This window comes from Onychostruthus taczanowskii, unplaced genomic scaffold, assembly GCF_017590055.1.
Source record: "Onychostruthus taczanowskii isolate IOZ18803 unplaced genomic scaffold, ASM1759005v1 scaffold96, whole genome shotgun sequence".
Classification (NCBI taxonomy): domain Eukaryota; kingdom Metazoa; phylum Chordata; class Aves; order Passeriformes; family Passeridae; genus Onychostruthus; species Onychostruthus taczanowskii.
In genome coordinates this window covers 1,183,490-1,200,216 of record NW_024507657.1, presented here as the reverse complement: position 1 = coordinate 1,200,216, position 16,727 = coordinate 1,183,490, and the positions used below count along the sequence as shown (strand labels likewise).

The 16,727-nt window shown below is 41.7% G+C and overlaps 1 protein-coding gene across 1 annotated transcript in view; it reads right to left on the bottom strand.

Moving 5' to 3' along the window:
- The window catches only part of PGM5 (phosphoglucomutase 5), a 68,128-nt gene extending 55,280 nt beyond the window's left edge, over positions 1 to 12,848 (bottom strand). Inside the window, exons 1-3 of the mRNA XM_041426945.1 lie at positions 12,454 to 12,848; positions 5,788 to 5,950; positions 3,072 to 3,218 (exon numbers count right to left, since the gene is read on the bottom strand). Of these exons, the coding sequence (XP_041282879.1) occupies positions 3,072 to 3,218; positions 5,788 to 5,950; positions 12,454 to 12,714 (571 nt within the window). The 5' untranslated portion in view covers positions 12,715 to 12,848. The remainder of the gene's footprint in view (positions 1 to 3,071; positions 3,219 to 5,787; positions 5,951 to 12,453) is intronic.
- Between the last annotated feature and the right edge of the window lie 3,879 nt (positions 12,849 to 16,727).

The window sequence follows — 16,727 nt, the reverse complement described above, 5'->3', positions numbered from 1 at the left end:
TGTGACAATATGGTTGAAGAAACAAAAAAAGGTTCTCAAGGCCGAAAAATTATCTCTAAAACTTGACAAAGAGTCAATTCTATGGTATATGACGAAAGTTTTAAACACTTACTAGGTTTATAGTATTTCTTGTCTTCTATGCCCTGCTCCTAACAGCATTTTAGCAGGCCCTAAGCTTTACGCATATGAACAAATGTGGCAACTCTGGTGGAGCTGCTCACACATGTGAATATAAAGCACATGAAGGATTAAAGTCCAAAAATTATTTTAACTCCTGCCAAACCCAACCTCAGTTGTACCTCTGTAGCCTTGATTCTCAGGAGTTAGTTCATGTAACTGAAGCAAAAGTTTCAAATATATCAGATAGTATTTAAATTACTTTTTAAATTATTTTCATTCTTTCTGCACCTTCAATGTGCATTCAGATCTGTGTAAACTCTATCTATTCATGCACTTATAAGCCAATTACATTGCTTCAGTAGGGTCCCTGATAGCTCTGCTGTCTCAGCTTAATGTATTCTTGGAAGATGTGATTGGGAAATGATTTTTTTTTTTTTAGAAAAACATACAGAAAATCTGTAAATATCTGTATGTACTTTTATACATCTTTGGGGGGAGGAGTGTCTCGTTTTAATTTTAAAAATACTGTTTGGAGAGATTAAACAGTTTAAAAACCGAAATTTAATGCTGTAACAATTCTATGATTCCATAGTGGTGCTGGAGTTGAATTCTCTTTGCTTTTTTTTTGCCTAAAAATGCCAAACATATTCTTTACAATAAAATAAAATACCCCAGTGAAATCAAAATTTAAAGACATTTTTAAATGAGAAATTTTATTTCTCAAAATTGTAAATTGCCTCAAAATGTGAAGTTTGAATGAAAAACAAAACGCCATTCATTCTAGGGCATCAGGAATGCAGAAAGTTCTTGAGGCTGCATAGAGTTTTACAGTATTTGAAATATATGAAATATACACTAAGTTTGAAATACATGTCAGGATCCCTTAATTTGTTTTTGACTCCTTCAAGAAAACAGCTGTGTTAAATAATTTTAAATCAATTGTAAGCATTAAAGTATTCATTATGCCTAAAATTAAACATGTGCTTAAACAATCCCTTTACATTTGGAGTCACTGGATGTAAAAATCCCATAACTTTTCAGAAAGTGTGAGAAAAAATGAATAAATTGAGCCTCACTTAGTCTTTTATCAATTAGACTTCAATAAGCAAACCATTCCTAGACCCAAAATGTTTGTGTTTGGTGTTTAACTACTAGCAAGCATAAATTTAGCAAAGATACTTGGCTGAATGATGAGGCCTGATGCACTTAGAAGTCTGTAACTCAGATTCCTGAAGTGCAAAACAAACATAACACCTATAAATGCACACAGCACTGGACACGAGCAAAAGGAGTTGGAAACCAGGGTGCATTTGGAAAACTATGACCCAGTTGCAATCACAGAAACGTGGGACATGAGTTACATGACTGGAGCACTGTAGTTGAGGGTTACAAGAAGAGACAGGCTGGGTCTTTTCAGACAGACAGGAGGGGTGGGGGTGTTGTGCTTAATGCTAAAGAAGGGTCAGATTGTGAAGAGCTGCCTCTGATAAACAGCCATAAACAGACAGATCCTGTGGGTGAAAATCAAGAAACAGATCGTCATAGGACTCTGTGGTTGGCCACCTGACATGGGGAGTCTCTGGATGAGACCTTTTGCTTTATTTAAAAAAAAAACAAACTCTACCTCCATTGGCAACCTCAAACTCCACTGCAATCACTCCTCCGGGTTTCCTGGGACTGTGGCTAGCTGTTAGAATAATTCCAGCAGCTGCTTTGATCTTTCAGATGATATATGATAGATCAATGTCATCTATCTAGACTTCTTTAAGGTTTTTAACACTGTACCACATGGCATCACATCCAGTATCTCTGAATTGGAGAGATATGGATCTGATGGATGGACTATTCAATGGAAAAGGAGTTTGGACACAATGACCCTGAGTCCAGGTGGAGGCCAGTGAGGAGTTGGTTCCCTCAGGGCTCTGTCTTGGGACCAGTCAGTACCCTTCAACATCTTCACTAATGACATCAACAGGGACATTGAGAGCTCCTTCAGCAGGTTTGCAATGACAAAGCTGAGTGGTGCAGCTGACACAACGGAAGGAAGGGATACCTTCCAAGGACCTGGACAAGCTTGAGAAGTGTGAGAATCTCCTGAGGTTCCACAAGTCCAAGCACGAAGTGCTGCACCTGGGTCAGAATAGTTTGTGACACAGGTGCAAACTGGGAGAAGAACTCATTGAGAGCAGCCCTGCAGAGAAGGACTTGGGGGTTCTTGGGAATGAAAAGCTGGGCATGACCCACAGCCCAGAAAGCCAGATGTGTCCTGAGCTGCATCTAAAGCCGGGTGGGCAGCAGGCCCAGGGAGGGGATTCTGCCCCTCTGCTCTGCTGAGACCCCACTGCAGGGCTGCATCAGCTCTGGGGTTCTCAGTACCAGAAAGACATGGACCTGTTGGAGCAGGCCCAAGGGAGTGCCACAAAGATGATTAGAACACTCCTAAGAGGACAGGCTGAGAGATCTGGGATTGTTCAGCATGGAGAAGGTTCGGAAGAGACCTTACAGCTGCCTTCCAGTACCTAAAAGGCAGCTGACAATTTCAAAACAGGCAAACAGTGTTATGACAAGGAGGAAGGGTTTTAAATTGAAGGAGAAGAGATTTAGATTAGATTTTAGGAAAAAATTCTTTACTGTGAGGGGGGTGAGGTACTTGAAGAGGTTGCCCAAAGAAGATGTGGACGCCCCATACCTGGAAGTGTTCAAGGCAAGGCTGAGCAACCTGGTCTAATGAAAGGTCTCCCTGCCCAGGACAGCGCAGTTGGAACAAGATGATCCTGAAGGTACTTTCCACCACACACCATTCTATGATTCTAAATTGCCTCATATTTTGATAACTTTTAGTAAGGCATCCTGAAGAAAGCTCTGCTTATATAATTACCCATTATAACTCTGCAGCAATACTAATATTTAGACTCAATGGATTTAGCGTGAGAAAAAGCACACACTGATACCTCGGAAAGGTTTGAATTTGTTCTCCAGATCAAATTCTTGTCTTCCTAGGCGTGATAAATCAACTCTGAGATCAGGACAAATTGCATATTCCTCCAAGGTTTTGCTGATTTGATAGATTTTTTCTGAAACTATATCTGGAGCAGGTCCTGTAACAGAAAATAACATGACGGGTCATTTCTTTTAAATGAACATTTCCTATCTTAAAAATAAGTGCTATAGCAAACATTTTTCTGAATATATTTGAGTTACTATGGAATAAATAAAAACAAAGTACTGTGGTTAATAAGGTCTGTTCTTTCCCTACAACACCGGTTTAAAACATTTTTCAAAAAAATAAAACATGGAAATGCACTGCATTACTCAGAACATTTTGATTGAAATGTTTAATCAAATTAAATTATCCTGGGGCAGGAGAGATGAGGTAACCACAGTCATATTTGTTTGGGCTTATTGGTCAAAGACTGCCTTTTTCACTCTGCAAGGAATCTCAACATAGCTATCAAAGGAAAGCCTGCTCTTCAGCAGCAGGTTCTGGCATTTCATAGGACTTTCTGAAGATGCACACCTGTGAAAATCAGATAGCTTGGTGTTCCACATTATTTCATTAGGAAAAAATAACATTATTAGAAATCTAACCAGTTTAACAGTGGTGCTGTATTGCAGTTTTCCTCCACTGCCTGTGGAGGAAATTTTTTTGTTGGAATTCAAAATACCTTAGTTACTTAACAATTAGCAATTACCACCTGGATTTGTTACGTCATTCAGAAACAGAAAACACATCTTACTTATGAGTTACTTTCATTGCTAAAGCCTGAAAGATGGCTTTCTTTACAAAGATTTACTGTCAACTAAATCAAAGTTGCAGGTTTGATGCAAAAATTACTAGATGGACTATGCCGTATGAAGTGCAAAGGCTGAGTCTGAGCTGCAACTGAGTGTGAATTGCAGCAAGTCTCTTTTTGGCTTATCTGACTCTGCACAGCTTATATTAAAGCTACACTTCTACATTAAAAATTATTTCTTTTATTCCCTCTGGTGTGTCCTCTCTCCTCTCAAATGCCTTTGCATTTTCCATTTGTCTAGCAATGCCACTATGTGCAGTGCGTTGCCATGTAAATTAGTGTCTTCCATCTCAGATGCAGTGTACCAGATGGTCCAAATCACTGCATAAAAAACAGCCATTTAACTATTCACATAGCTTACAAAATGACTTCTTACTCATCTAATCCAAACCCATCCAAAGGGGAGGATGTCATTAGCTACAGATCTTCCTTGACAGATGGATGTATTGTCTACTGATATTTCCAGCTAAAGAGATCCCACAGGTCACTCTACATTCTCTTCTACAGCTACAGAGACAAGCCACTTCTGCTTGACCTGGATCTGCAAAATAGACTGAGCAAGAATATAGAGTAAATAATAACCTTCCCTAGGAGCTTGTTGCTGTGCTTAAACACTATCTTGAAGTTCAAACACCTTGATACTTAATACTTAACAAACACCTTGATACACCTAATACTTAACCCACATTTTCTCGGCTGGAACTTAAACCAACTGCTTTTCATTATGGTTCTGCTGATTAACATAAATAATTAAACCTTGTGACCTGTGTTTGAGGAGTGTTTCATACATAAAACATAACAGCCTTTTTGAATTCTCTTTAAAAAGGCAAAGCACACTAGAAAGATGGCACCACTAACTGTTTCCCATTTATCAAGCAGATTTTAAATGCATGTGGTGTTTTAAAGTTCATAGAGTGCTAATTCGTCTAATGGTTTAGCTCTGGTATATGTGTGCTGTGACCCTGGTTTCTTACTGGCTGACCTGACACAGTCCCTGTATTTCTGTTTATAAAATCACATTCATTTACCCATGCACATTTTTCAACTACACAAGAGAGAAGGGAGAAAGCAACCCCATCTCAAGTTCTCCCACCTTCAGAATGGGGAAGGAAACATTTTATAAGCACTTTCAGTTAATTTTTTTTTCAGATGGAAAGCACTCTACATGCGTGGGATATACAAGGTGTCAGCAACCTCACATAATGTTATATAAGTGTACACAGATCTATAATGTAAACCATACAGAACCTATAACATACATAGGTAAGTGAGATCCCATAACAACATAATGTGTTTGTTGTCAATTTCAGAAAACAATACTTTAGCTATATACAAAAATTCCCTTATTAAATGGTGGAATTGCAGCAATAAAATGGTACAACTCTACCTGGATAAGTTACTTCCTGGGTAAATATAAGAAGTTTCTCATGTGCTTTCTTCCACACAAGACGATGAATTACACTGCTTACAGTACTTCTGAAATTACATGCTTTAAAGTAAATGCCAACCCAAGCAACACAGAAATATGAGGAAAACAAAACTCCCTCATAGGCATCTTTATAAAAGGATCAGAATTTTTACAGTAATCTAGATGACTACATAAAAGACTGTAAAAACCAGATGGCAAGTTGTTTATAGAAATCTTACAGCTATCCTAAGGGCTTCAATGAACATTTAATGCTTATTTTTCAGACCCATGTACACAAATACACTTACATTATATAAAGAAAAAGAGATGCCTACATTCTTCACAGTTTTAACAGAGTAAATTAAAAACACATAATTACAGACAGCTAGTTATCCTCACAAGCCATTTCCAGGCCACCAAGATGCAATGTTGTAGCGGTAGCGGCTTTTAAAAAAAAAAACATACCTCCATTGGCAACTTCAAACTTGACTCCAAATTCTCCTCCAGGTCCCCCCGGACTGTGGCTAGCTGTTAGGATAATTCCACCAGCGGCTTTGATCTTTCGGATGATACATGAAACAGCAGGTGTGGATAAGATCCCATTCTGTCCAATAACCAATCTGCCAATCTACATGGAAAAAACAAGCCAAAGTACTCTGAACAATACTAAATTTTTGCAAATTAGTATACAAACACACACACAACAGGCATATATGTACAGGAGAGAAACGGTAAAGTCTTGGTACAGAACATACTCTTTTGCAGAGAAATATCCATGAGCTGGTTGCATGCTAACCTGGAGCACTGACAAAAAAACTACTGTAACCTGGCACATTTAACCCCAGTGGCCAGGATGTGACAGTAAAGCACGAGCACAGCGATGACAAGGATTTGCAAAGCTCCCAAGCATAGCACTAGGCTATCATCCTGCTACCGAAACTTGCCAGGTAACTCCACAAATCAGCAAATCTTCTCAGATATTAGTATAGTTTAGGGCTGACCCTGTGGATGCATTTGCAGGGCTGGGGATTTAATAGAAAGAGAATAGAAAGCGAATTGCCTTTCACAGGGCAGCCTTTCAGTGTAATCACAAGTATCACTCTGCAATAGGGCCTGCAGTCTCTTGTAGTTACATTTCTATTGCCAAGACAGCCTTGGATGTCCTGCCCACAGAAAGTACTGCTCCTCCTTCAGCTATCAATGACTCCTGGGCTATTCCAAATGTACAGGGTGTGTTTCCCAGGGCACAGCTGAGCAGGGGAAGTTCCCACCATTCTTAAAATAAAAAAAAACCTTTCAGGCGGTGTTATTAAACACTGACTCAATGTGCTTGGTATTATGTGCAGTTCCACTGCAAGGTTCCAATTTCAAAACCATGCCTTCATCATACTACAGTTTCAGTTTAACATAAATAATCTAGAAGCCAACAAGAAATGTATTTACAAAGAAATACAAGAGAGTTCCAATTTCTGGGGAACTCAAAAGGAAGACACAAAAAAAACAAAGGGAGAAAGGGAGGTTAAGTGTTACAGATGAGAACTGAGGCAGCTGCATATGGAGCTTAAAAGGATGCTGTAGAAGTCTGGAATTTCTTAGTAACATCAATATTTTAAAAAAATCAAATAAACTCCCATCACCACCACCACTACTGAACAGTAGTTTGGGAAGGGACAGGGCTGTTAGGGGAGGCAGAGGGAAAGGCAGAACACTGAATCCCTTCCACTCCCCATGTGAAAGCAGACTGGGAATTGAACATCAAACTTCATTCTCTAGTTTGAAGATTTGATAGCTCCACAGCCTGTTCGGCAAAGCAACAGCACAGGAGGTGTCACTACCTTCCTCCTGTCGAAACACAGCTGTTCCTTCATATACAGATGAACTGCTTCTGGGCACTCACCAGAGGACCTTACTGGTTACTTAAAAGTGTGGGTTCAAATAATTTCAGAAGAGCAAAGGATAAGGAGATTATTATTTAAACTGGTTTTGTAAACTATTTTTATTTCAAAAATTAGGACTAAAAAGAAATTATCAACTTCTACCATAAATTACTTTTTTGATAATTCTAACCAATCACAGACTATGTCTAGTCTCTTTCAGTAAGAATCACGACATCTGCTTTTGAATTTTAAAAAAAGTGCAGAAAACGCACTCTTCCATCTGAGATTTCTACCTCAAGCTCTCATGAAAGAATAATGGTCTGCCTGCTTCTCTTTTCAGAGTTTTTGCAGGTAATTCTGAAGCCTATGGAATGTTGCTAGAAAACAGGACAGCTAATAAGTTAAGAAACAAACAAAACATTATCGTGAAAAGAAAAATATGATTTAAAAAACCTTGAATTTTTTTGTTTTGAACATTGTTCCTCCCTTTTTTTAAACTATGAAGCATGTAGAAAGCTAGAGCAGTGACTCAATCCTCCAAATACAGCTGTCAGAAATGGCTGCCAGCTCTTAGAACAGTATTGTGTATGAGTAAACAAAAGGAATATGACAGCAATAACGTTTTACAAAATGCATGAAAACAACACACTGAATCTATCTGGAGGTACTCAAGTATAAACATATTTACAGTTGCATGCAGGCTTATCACAACCATGGTTTTGGTATTTCTAAATCTAAAGCAGTGAGTTTTTGTCCTCATGCACATCACTGTATTTTTAATAGTTAGTAGAATTCTTAAATTATTAAGAATGCACAAATTACCTAGGACTATTTCTTTGCCATATTTCATTTCTTCCTATTCAGCAGACATCGCATACACCAGTTTTCCCATTTTTCTGGATGCCAGATATTAATATAAATCTGAGTAATATGATTTGCCTTAAGTACTTGTCATGAGGCTACTATTTCTATGCTACTTTGAAATATTATTTATTATGCTAATTTCTGTACTATATAAGCATTGCAATATTTAGTATTCTAAATTAAGGATCCTACAAATCAAATTACATGAATGATACAACAGTATTTTATTTGCAGGGACTACTATAAATTTTCCCCTTTTATTAACGTCATCAGTGGTTCTACAAAACTCCCTGAGGACAGGGCAGACCTTAGAGGCATAAATGTGCTATCCATCTTCCTTTGCTGTTTTAATTTTGGTGCCAGGAATGCAAGAGGTCTCTTGCATTCTCTTCTCACAATCTCTTCATTTTTAATCAAATGCTAAACTAGCATTTCATTATTTCTTTAATGAATTTAATTAATAACTGTTTTTACAGACTTCTCACAATCTGAGCTAAAACAGTAACCAAACTGCACCCACATACTGGGTCACAATTAAAGTTCCAGTAATATCCTTCTGACAATCTTGGACAATTTCATAGCATGGAAAGATTATCTCTGGAATTCAAAAACTTGCATGGCTACAAGATCACAGGCATGTAATATCTCTTCTAATACTGTGTCCCTACGCCATTCTATTTTGTCCCTGTACTTTTAGTAACAACAGCAGAAACAAAGATCCTCAGCAAACAGTTACAGCTGAAAGAATAAAGCACTCTAACAAGTACTTTACAAGAACACTTTTATGCAATATTTCCACTTGCAGCTGTGCCTTTTCAGACAATTCAGCTGATTACCATGGAGTTACTTAATGCTTTTTTTAATTATTTTTCCCAGTAATCTCTCACATGCCTCAGTCAATTATACTTGAAAGAACATGAAGCAAGCACATTACATCCTGAACAACTTGGGGCTGTGCCTTCCTGTATTTTTTCGATACTACAGTAAAATACAGGAATATGAACACCACACTCAGTACAGAAGCAAATAAAGATCATACAGACGCAGGGAGGGAGGGAAGGATTTGCATGAGAGGCCATGGAAAATAAAACCAATACGGTGTTACATAGGAGACAACCAGAAAACTCAATTCTCTGCCATCTCAAACTTCTACAGCATTACTAGCAATACTCTGCAGTCTCTCCAGCATGTTGTCATGACTTTCTATATTCAGTGTAACAGCACTGCTGTCTGATCTGCCACTGCGACTCACAAGTAACAGCTTCTCGTTTAAATGTATCCTAAACTTTCCATCAAAAATGAGACAACCCATCCAGTTGGTGGGTCTAATGGAATATTTCCATCTAATACACAGAGGAATTGTATTGAAGCTGCTGGAGCCTTCTACCTCAGTTCTTCCAGACATAAGGTTGACAGACACTACTACTGGCACGACACATGTGAAAAGGGAAATAGACCCTCAAATACTCTCCTACCACCTCCACTTTGTCAAGCTGATTGTTGCAACCCAGAATGGTACAGCAGCTCTGTCTGGTCCTCCTCACATTCCTCCACCTTCCCATGACACGCACCCCTCACCCAAGTGTGTTTGCTGCCATCCCAGCTGCGTGCCCACTGGAGGGTAACCCTGGTTCGGAACAGGGGCTGGTGGTGCATGTGCTGCTGGCAGCTGCAGAGCATGGGCCAGCCTGCAGCTGCTGCCACCACGGGAAGGCTGTGCAGGCTGTAGCTGTGGCGCATGTACCTGCAGCCTGGAGCTGGAGGGCAGGAGCCAGCAGCACCAAGGATGAGTAGAAGGCAGGCCAAGCATTGGCAGCTGACTGAGCAGGGGACCTCATCTCATTCCTTGTACTGGAGCCTATGCCAACCGTGCCAGGCTGTTAGCACAGGGGGAATGTGGGATGAGTCACCAAGTCAGAACAAGAGGAACCTAGCAACTCTAAAGGGCAATCCATTTACAGTTGATAATAGAAAATTGCTTTTATTTTTGTACTCAGCCAGCACAACTAGCCATGGCTCTCGGTATGTGTCTTCCAGCAAGGAGATTAAAGTTCAGTTTATCAGCACTGCTGGCACTCAGGGCAGCTGAACATTTCCAATGCTCATTTCAAGCCTTCCCCATATTTCAATTGATCCAGCCTACACCAGTTCACTTCTTTCCCTGCAATACCAGCTACATGCTTTCTCATGATATTAACCTCATCCAAAGGGACAGACCTTTGCTCTCATGAGTCTTCTCCTCTCCACCTATTTCTATAGCACAGCAATAAACAATTATGTCAAGGAGATTTAGGTATTTTCCCAGCAGGTGTATTTTAACAGCCAAAAAAACAAACATACAACTAGTACTAATGAAGTAAATGTGAAACTTATGCATTTACATTGTGTTTGAGAGAAAAAGAGGTGAAGGTGAACAGGGTGAAGACGTTAGAGAGGGACAGAGCATTAGAACGTGGAAATGGGAAGCCCTTTCAATAGCTCCCTAGCACTTGGGCTGCTGAATTTCTGAGGACTGTGTCATTAGCAACAGGATCATACACGAATTCAGGTATTTGTGAGAACTGTGAGCAGAAATGTTTGGGGTTTGTCTTCAGAAAGCACTAGGGAGAAACTATGCTTCTAAGAAACTTGCAATAACTTAAGAAAGGGGAAAGCATTATTACAGCAAGGTGTCAGAATCATCTCAAACTGGAAACCTCCTGAGGTCAGAAAGATATTCCAACAAGATGGGGAATGTGATAGAAGCAATAGGAACGAGACAGACTGACAGGAAAAATTAGTCAGCATAATTTGGATGAGAAGCCCCTGCTCCTCTAAACCCCAAATTTCTTCAGCACCTCAGTTCTTGTGGCCACCTTGCACTGAAACCCATTCTTATAGCTCCTAGCAGCATGCGAGGACCTCAGCCTCTGCAAGGCAGCTCTTGCTCCTGGGCTCTTGCTTTAGCTGTTGCTGCACCATACCCCACCTGGCCAAGAGGTACAATTCCATCAATGAGACTGTCTCCACTGAGCTACAGGGGCAATGGGACTAGGGAGCAGCACTCCTCCGTGTCCTGTCCCACCTTCCCTGCAACTCCCCACACACCAGTCCACCTCCTCTGCCCTACACGCTCCTTCCCTGATGCTGCAGATGGAACCACTGTGCTAGTCTCGCCACTTCCACCAGTGTCCCCCACAGAGCCCTCCCACACCCTGGGCCACATAAACTCTGGCCTCTAATGCGTAACATGAACGTTGTAATATATGTAATATAATTCAAGTAATATGAACAGTGGTTTTGAATTAGGTAAAGAGTATGTAACATAAATCTGTGAAACCTTAAGGCATCAATCAGCATCTGCTTGATATTATCAGCATGTTGAGAACATGCTTTAGAAGTAAATTGAAAAATACTCATTATTCATACAAGGCTGGTTGGTCTTGTACGTGACAGCAAATCAGCAGGGAAAATTCAAACACATATGGAGATTAATTTCAAAATTGAAAGATCTTTTGAAATGAATGTCTTTAAAATACTGAGCTTTTGAATTAAAAAAAAAAAAAAATCCCTATAGAATTATATCACTCCTTTTGCCAAAACTAGAGGATCAGTCTAGGCATCAAAATAAGAGATAGCAGTTTCAAGTCTGCTTTGAAGTAGGAACTTCAAGCCTGCATTATGGGGTGTTTCCCATACAGCTTTCTGTACATACACATCCACACGTGAATGTGCATATGTCTTCTAGAAGAAGACGTAAGTTCTCTTCCTGAGTTCTTTCCTACTTTCAAAACTGCACCAAAACAATTGTATCCCGTCTGACCAGAGCTTTCTGCCACCGCTGTTCACCTGCATTTTATAATTTATTAGCAAGTGACCAATAGAAGAGAACTATTATTTTCCTAAGGTTGTGGGTAAAATGCTGAACTCCTCGTCTTTCAAGAGTACCATTTTCCTCGAACTATTTTTTAAATATCCTGAGCAGCAGATGCTTGTCTGATACTTTTGTTTCCCGCGTACTTAGTTTTAATTCTGCTACATTTTCTCCTGCAGAGTGACCCTACGTTTCAGCTCCCATGTCTTCCTCCTCCTGAAATAAGGTGTGAAACAGCACGGCACGGCTGGCAGACTCCAGAGGTTGCCGCCACGCCGATGGAGCCCCCAGCTCCGCGCGGCCCGGCGGCACAGCGCGGGGGGCGCCGGGCGGGCACGTGCGGGGCTGGCTGCGGCTCCCGACGCGCGCGGCGCTGGAACACACCGCAGGCGGCTCCTCCGGGCTCCATCCGTGCCTCCAGCGCTGTCCGGGGGATGACTGTGGAAGTCTCTGCCCGCACTTCCCGCGGGAGCCGCTGCCAGGGACGGGGAGCAGGGCCCGCCGAGGGGAGGCGGGAAGGGTGACGGGACAGCTTACCCCGTTGGCCGCGGCCATCTGAACGACAATCTCGATGGCCGTCTTGCTGAAGTACCTGCCGTCGCTGCCCACCACCATGGTGCAGCCCTGCCGGTCGCGGAGGTCGACGGAGGAGAGGAGGCTCTGCACGAAGTTGGGCAGGTAGTTGCGCTGGCTCTCGAAGAGCGCCGTGGGCCGCCGCAGGCCCCCTCCGCCCGTGGGGCGCTGGTCCTCGTAGGGCGCCGTCTGCACGGTGAGCACGGGGATGGGGGTCCGCTCCATGGCGGCTGCCGCCCGCCCGGCTGTGGCTCCGCTGCCGAGCGGCGGCCGCGGCGCACGCTGCCGAGCCGGCGGTGGGGAGCCCAGAGGCGTTCCCCGGGCGGGGCCGCGCTCGCTCGGCCCCCGGCCGGCGCCCGGCGTCGCGGGCTCGCTGCCATCAGCATGCGGCGGCCCCGGCCAAAAATAACCCTGGAAAGCGAAGCCGAGAGCCGCGGGCTCCTGCCATGTAACTGGAGGCAGCGAGGAGCGGGCGAGCCAGCGCTGCACACTTGCTCGGGGGAATCACGGTCTGTCAGCGCCGGGGCCCCCCCGCCGACCCCCGGCGGGCCCGGGGCACCCTCCGGCCCAGGGCAGCACCCACACGTACCAGGATCCCGGCGGGGTGAGGCCGCGCACTGGTACTGTCCCAGGCGAGCAAACAGGACAGCCGGCAATTAAAGAACGCACAAAGAGAATAGATTTTATTTTTTTTTCCTTACTGTGTTGTTCAAAAGCAAGGTTTTTGTATAGTAAATAAACTTAAAGAGGGGCTTGCTTACTGACCGTGCTGGTTTTTCTCTCCAAGCTCACTCTCCGTAAAGCCAACCATGAAGGTCCTTTCCCTATGCTAAACTAAGGCATTTCATACAGATGTACAGTAAAGCTTAGTTCATTGACATGAGTTCATTCTGCTTAAATGAAATGCAGAGGTGGTGGCACTAGCAACTGCGAAGATGCCTGACATTTCCCAGTATAAAGGCTGTGTTTATAGATGCCTGTGACTGTCAAACATCAGCTGAAATTTTCCATCCAAATGCTCTTTTCACACTGAGCCCACACAGCTTTTTTTTTTTTTTTTTTTTTTTTTTTTTTTTTTTTTTTTTCCAGGACAACTCTCTTGGTAGGAGAGTTGGGAAAAATAGTCACGTAACCTCGATGTCATTCTTGTGCTTAGGAAATCCCTGTAGACCTGCATCTGAGCAGGAAAATATCGTTTTGTAAGGCACTTTTCTCATTTCTGTGAAGGAGTCTACTCATACACCACTCAGAAGTCTGGTGGACTGTTATGGTTCACAAAGCAACGTGTTCACTGCAATGATAGGAGATGGCCAGGCAAACATGGGGTAAAATGTTTTTGTCTTCTACGGAGGCTGAGAGTTCATTCAGTAGTTTGTTAAGAGTTATTGAGAGTCACCTGATGAATGGTAACCAGAGGAACTCATGGTTTTAAGCCCTATTTCTGCAAGCTTTTTTGTGGATCATAGCAGATATTAAGACATAATTTTCTACACATACATTTATCTGGCAGGGATGGTTGCCATCACAGTAAAACATTCCACATGCTACAGCAGGCAAGGCCCAACAGTTTAGTTTAAACAAAGAAATCCATTTAAGCAGATACAAGAATTCTAGCTCTGTTGGCAGAATACCTTTATAGTGGGCCATATACTGCAGCAGAGGGCCAGAGCACATACAGGAGGACAGTAATCTCATTTCTTTTGTTAGACCTTCTAGCCTGTAGTCATGATTGTGGTTTCCTATTCAGAATGTATTATAAACAGCAGAAGGGAAAAATCTGCCCTGTGGAAACGCCAGTTCTCATATCCCTAATATAAACCAAGCACAATTTAAATGAAGTAGCTGTATCTTAAATAATTTTGGGCACTGCCAGCAATGAAATAATGACATTGCATTAGTGAAAGCTGAAATAAAATCAGATAACTGGTATCTAGCAGAGCAAGTACCCAATAAGAAAACAGCAACAAAGATGGAAAGCATTAGAAAGAACAGATAAGATCCCAATAAAGGAAAACACATGACCAAAGTAAGAAGAAATGTGATAGTCTTTGAAATAAAGAATTGACTGCATTTTTCATAGGGATAGAGGAAATGTGTTGAGCATTTGGAAAAAAATATATCAATTTGAATAAATTTTTAAAACTCTACAAACACTGACATTCTCAGAATGTAATTTTTAAGAGGGGCAATCAATGACAATTTTCCAGAATTGCTTGTCTCCATGGATGTAATTTATGTACAGTAATGAAAAAGTGTATTTTACAGTCTTTTCAAGCATTGCCTTGACAAAGACATTACCAGAAGTGTAATGGGTTGTACTGAGCACTGTAAAATTTTTAGTTCAAACTCAAGCTCTGCTTTTGGTAAGTCCATCCAAAAGTTTATGTAACCTCTCTTTCATTATGATTCTTGTAATACTTTGGAAAACTGTGCTGCAAAGTCATGCTATTTCAAGGAGACCTCAGGTTTTGTTTTAAAAAATGAAATGTCAGCCTTCACAGGAGAAGTGCAAAGGATGAGGAAGTTAATGCAGAGAACCTGAACATTTTAGTACAAAAGCTGAAGAAAAGGAACACTTTTTTACTTTTTTTTAGTTCAGTTCCTCAGTTTTCCAGCACCCAGATTAGCATTATGTGGATATACATTTATCCATGGGTATGTGCTTCAATTTCTGTTTTATAGCAACACAGTCCTGTTCTCAGCAGATGTCATTGAGAAGTGGAGATCTCTGTAAATGGCCAATACTGTAGTGCATTAACTGATTACTCCTGTGTATCTTCAAAAAATGAACAATTATCAACTTGGGCTGATCTTAAAAGTCTGGAATGTCTTCTTGGGAAACAGCAGCTAAATAGATTCTTAGTGTTACCAAACTGTGTTGTGAGTGAGTTTTTTAAAGGTTGTTAAAATAAAAACCAGCTTAATGGAGTGACAGTTAAATTTGTTCAGTTTCCAACTAAAACAATTAGCTTTCTGAATGCCAGTTTTAGAAACGTGGTTTGAGATATGCAATTTAGTTTAGGAACATTTTCACCCCCTACTTGGGTTCTTACTTGATTCTTAAAGCTTTTTAATTCCTGAGCCTTAAAATGTTTATCATAACTCATTTGTCTTGTGACAACATGGCAGTGTTAATTACTTTGAGAGCTGTGTTTTTGTGTTTGCCCATCTTTTTTTTACCAGCATTATACCAGTGCCTTTGTCCCTTTAGGTCCGGTTTTTCATGCACTGAGCTGGGAATTGGATTGTTGCCTGTGTGGACTTGAAGGAAAGTCTGTCCCATTGCAACAGAAGCCCTTTATGGCCACACAATTACTTCTAATTCAGTTAACCTGGTGACCTGAAGTGTCCCCTCTGCAAGATGGCAAAAAATACTAACGGATTTTCTTGAAGGCAGATTATGGAAGCCCAGCCCAGTTCTGATTTGATTCCAGCATACAGGAAATTGCCATGGACATGACGCTTCCTTTCTGTTAAGGAAAAATATTTTGTATCAGCTTGCAAATGTTGCAGGGAAATTGAACCCATGCCATTAACTTAGCAAGTTTTGCCTTTGAGTTCACAATTCAGCACTGGTATAATACCTGAGTTTTAGATTTTTTACAGTTGTTTCATGCAATATGTGTTCCAGATAGAAATGTGGGTACTCAAAATTAATTCAGCCATTCCCCATGGTGCCATGTTTTGAAGTTTAAATTCACAGAATCACAGAATCTCTGGGTTGGAAGAGACCTTCATGATCATAGAGTCCAACCCATGCCCTAACATCTCAACTAAACGATGGCACTGAGTGCCACATGCAGTCATTTTTTGAACACATTCAGGGATGGTGACTCCACCACCTCCCCAGGCAGACCATTCCAGTACTTTATCACCCTTTCTGTAAAAAACTTCTTCCTAATATCCAGCCTATATTTCCCTTGGTGCAGCTTGAGACTGTGTCCTCTGGTTCTGTCAGCTGCTGCCTGCTGAAAAAGACCATCCCCACATGACTGCAACCTCCTTTCAGGGAGTTGTAGAGAGTGACAAGGTCACCTCGGAGTCTCCTTTTCTCCAGGCTAAACACCCCCAGCTCCCTCAGTCGTTCCTCACAGGGTTTGTGTTCCAAGCCCCTCACCAGCCTCGTTGCCCCCTCTGGACGCGCTCCAGCGTCACAAGGTCCTTCCCAAACTGAGGGGCCAGAGCTGGACACAGCACTCAAGGTGCTGCCTCACCAATTCTCATCCTCCACTGAGCTG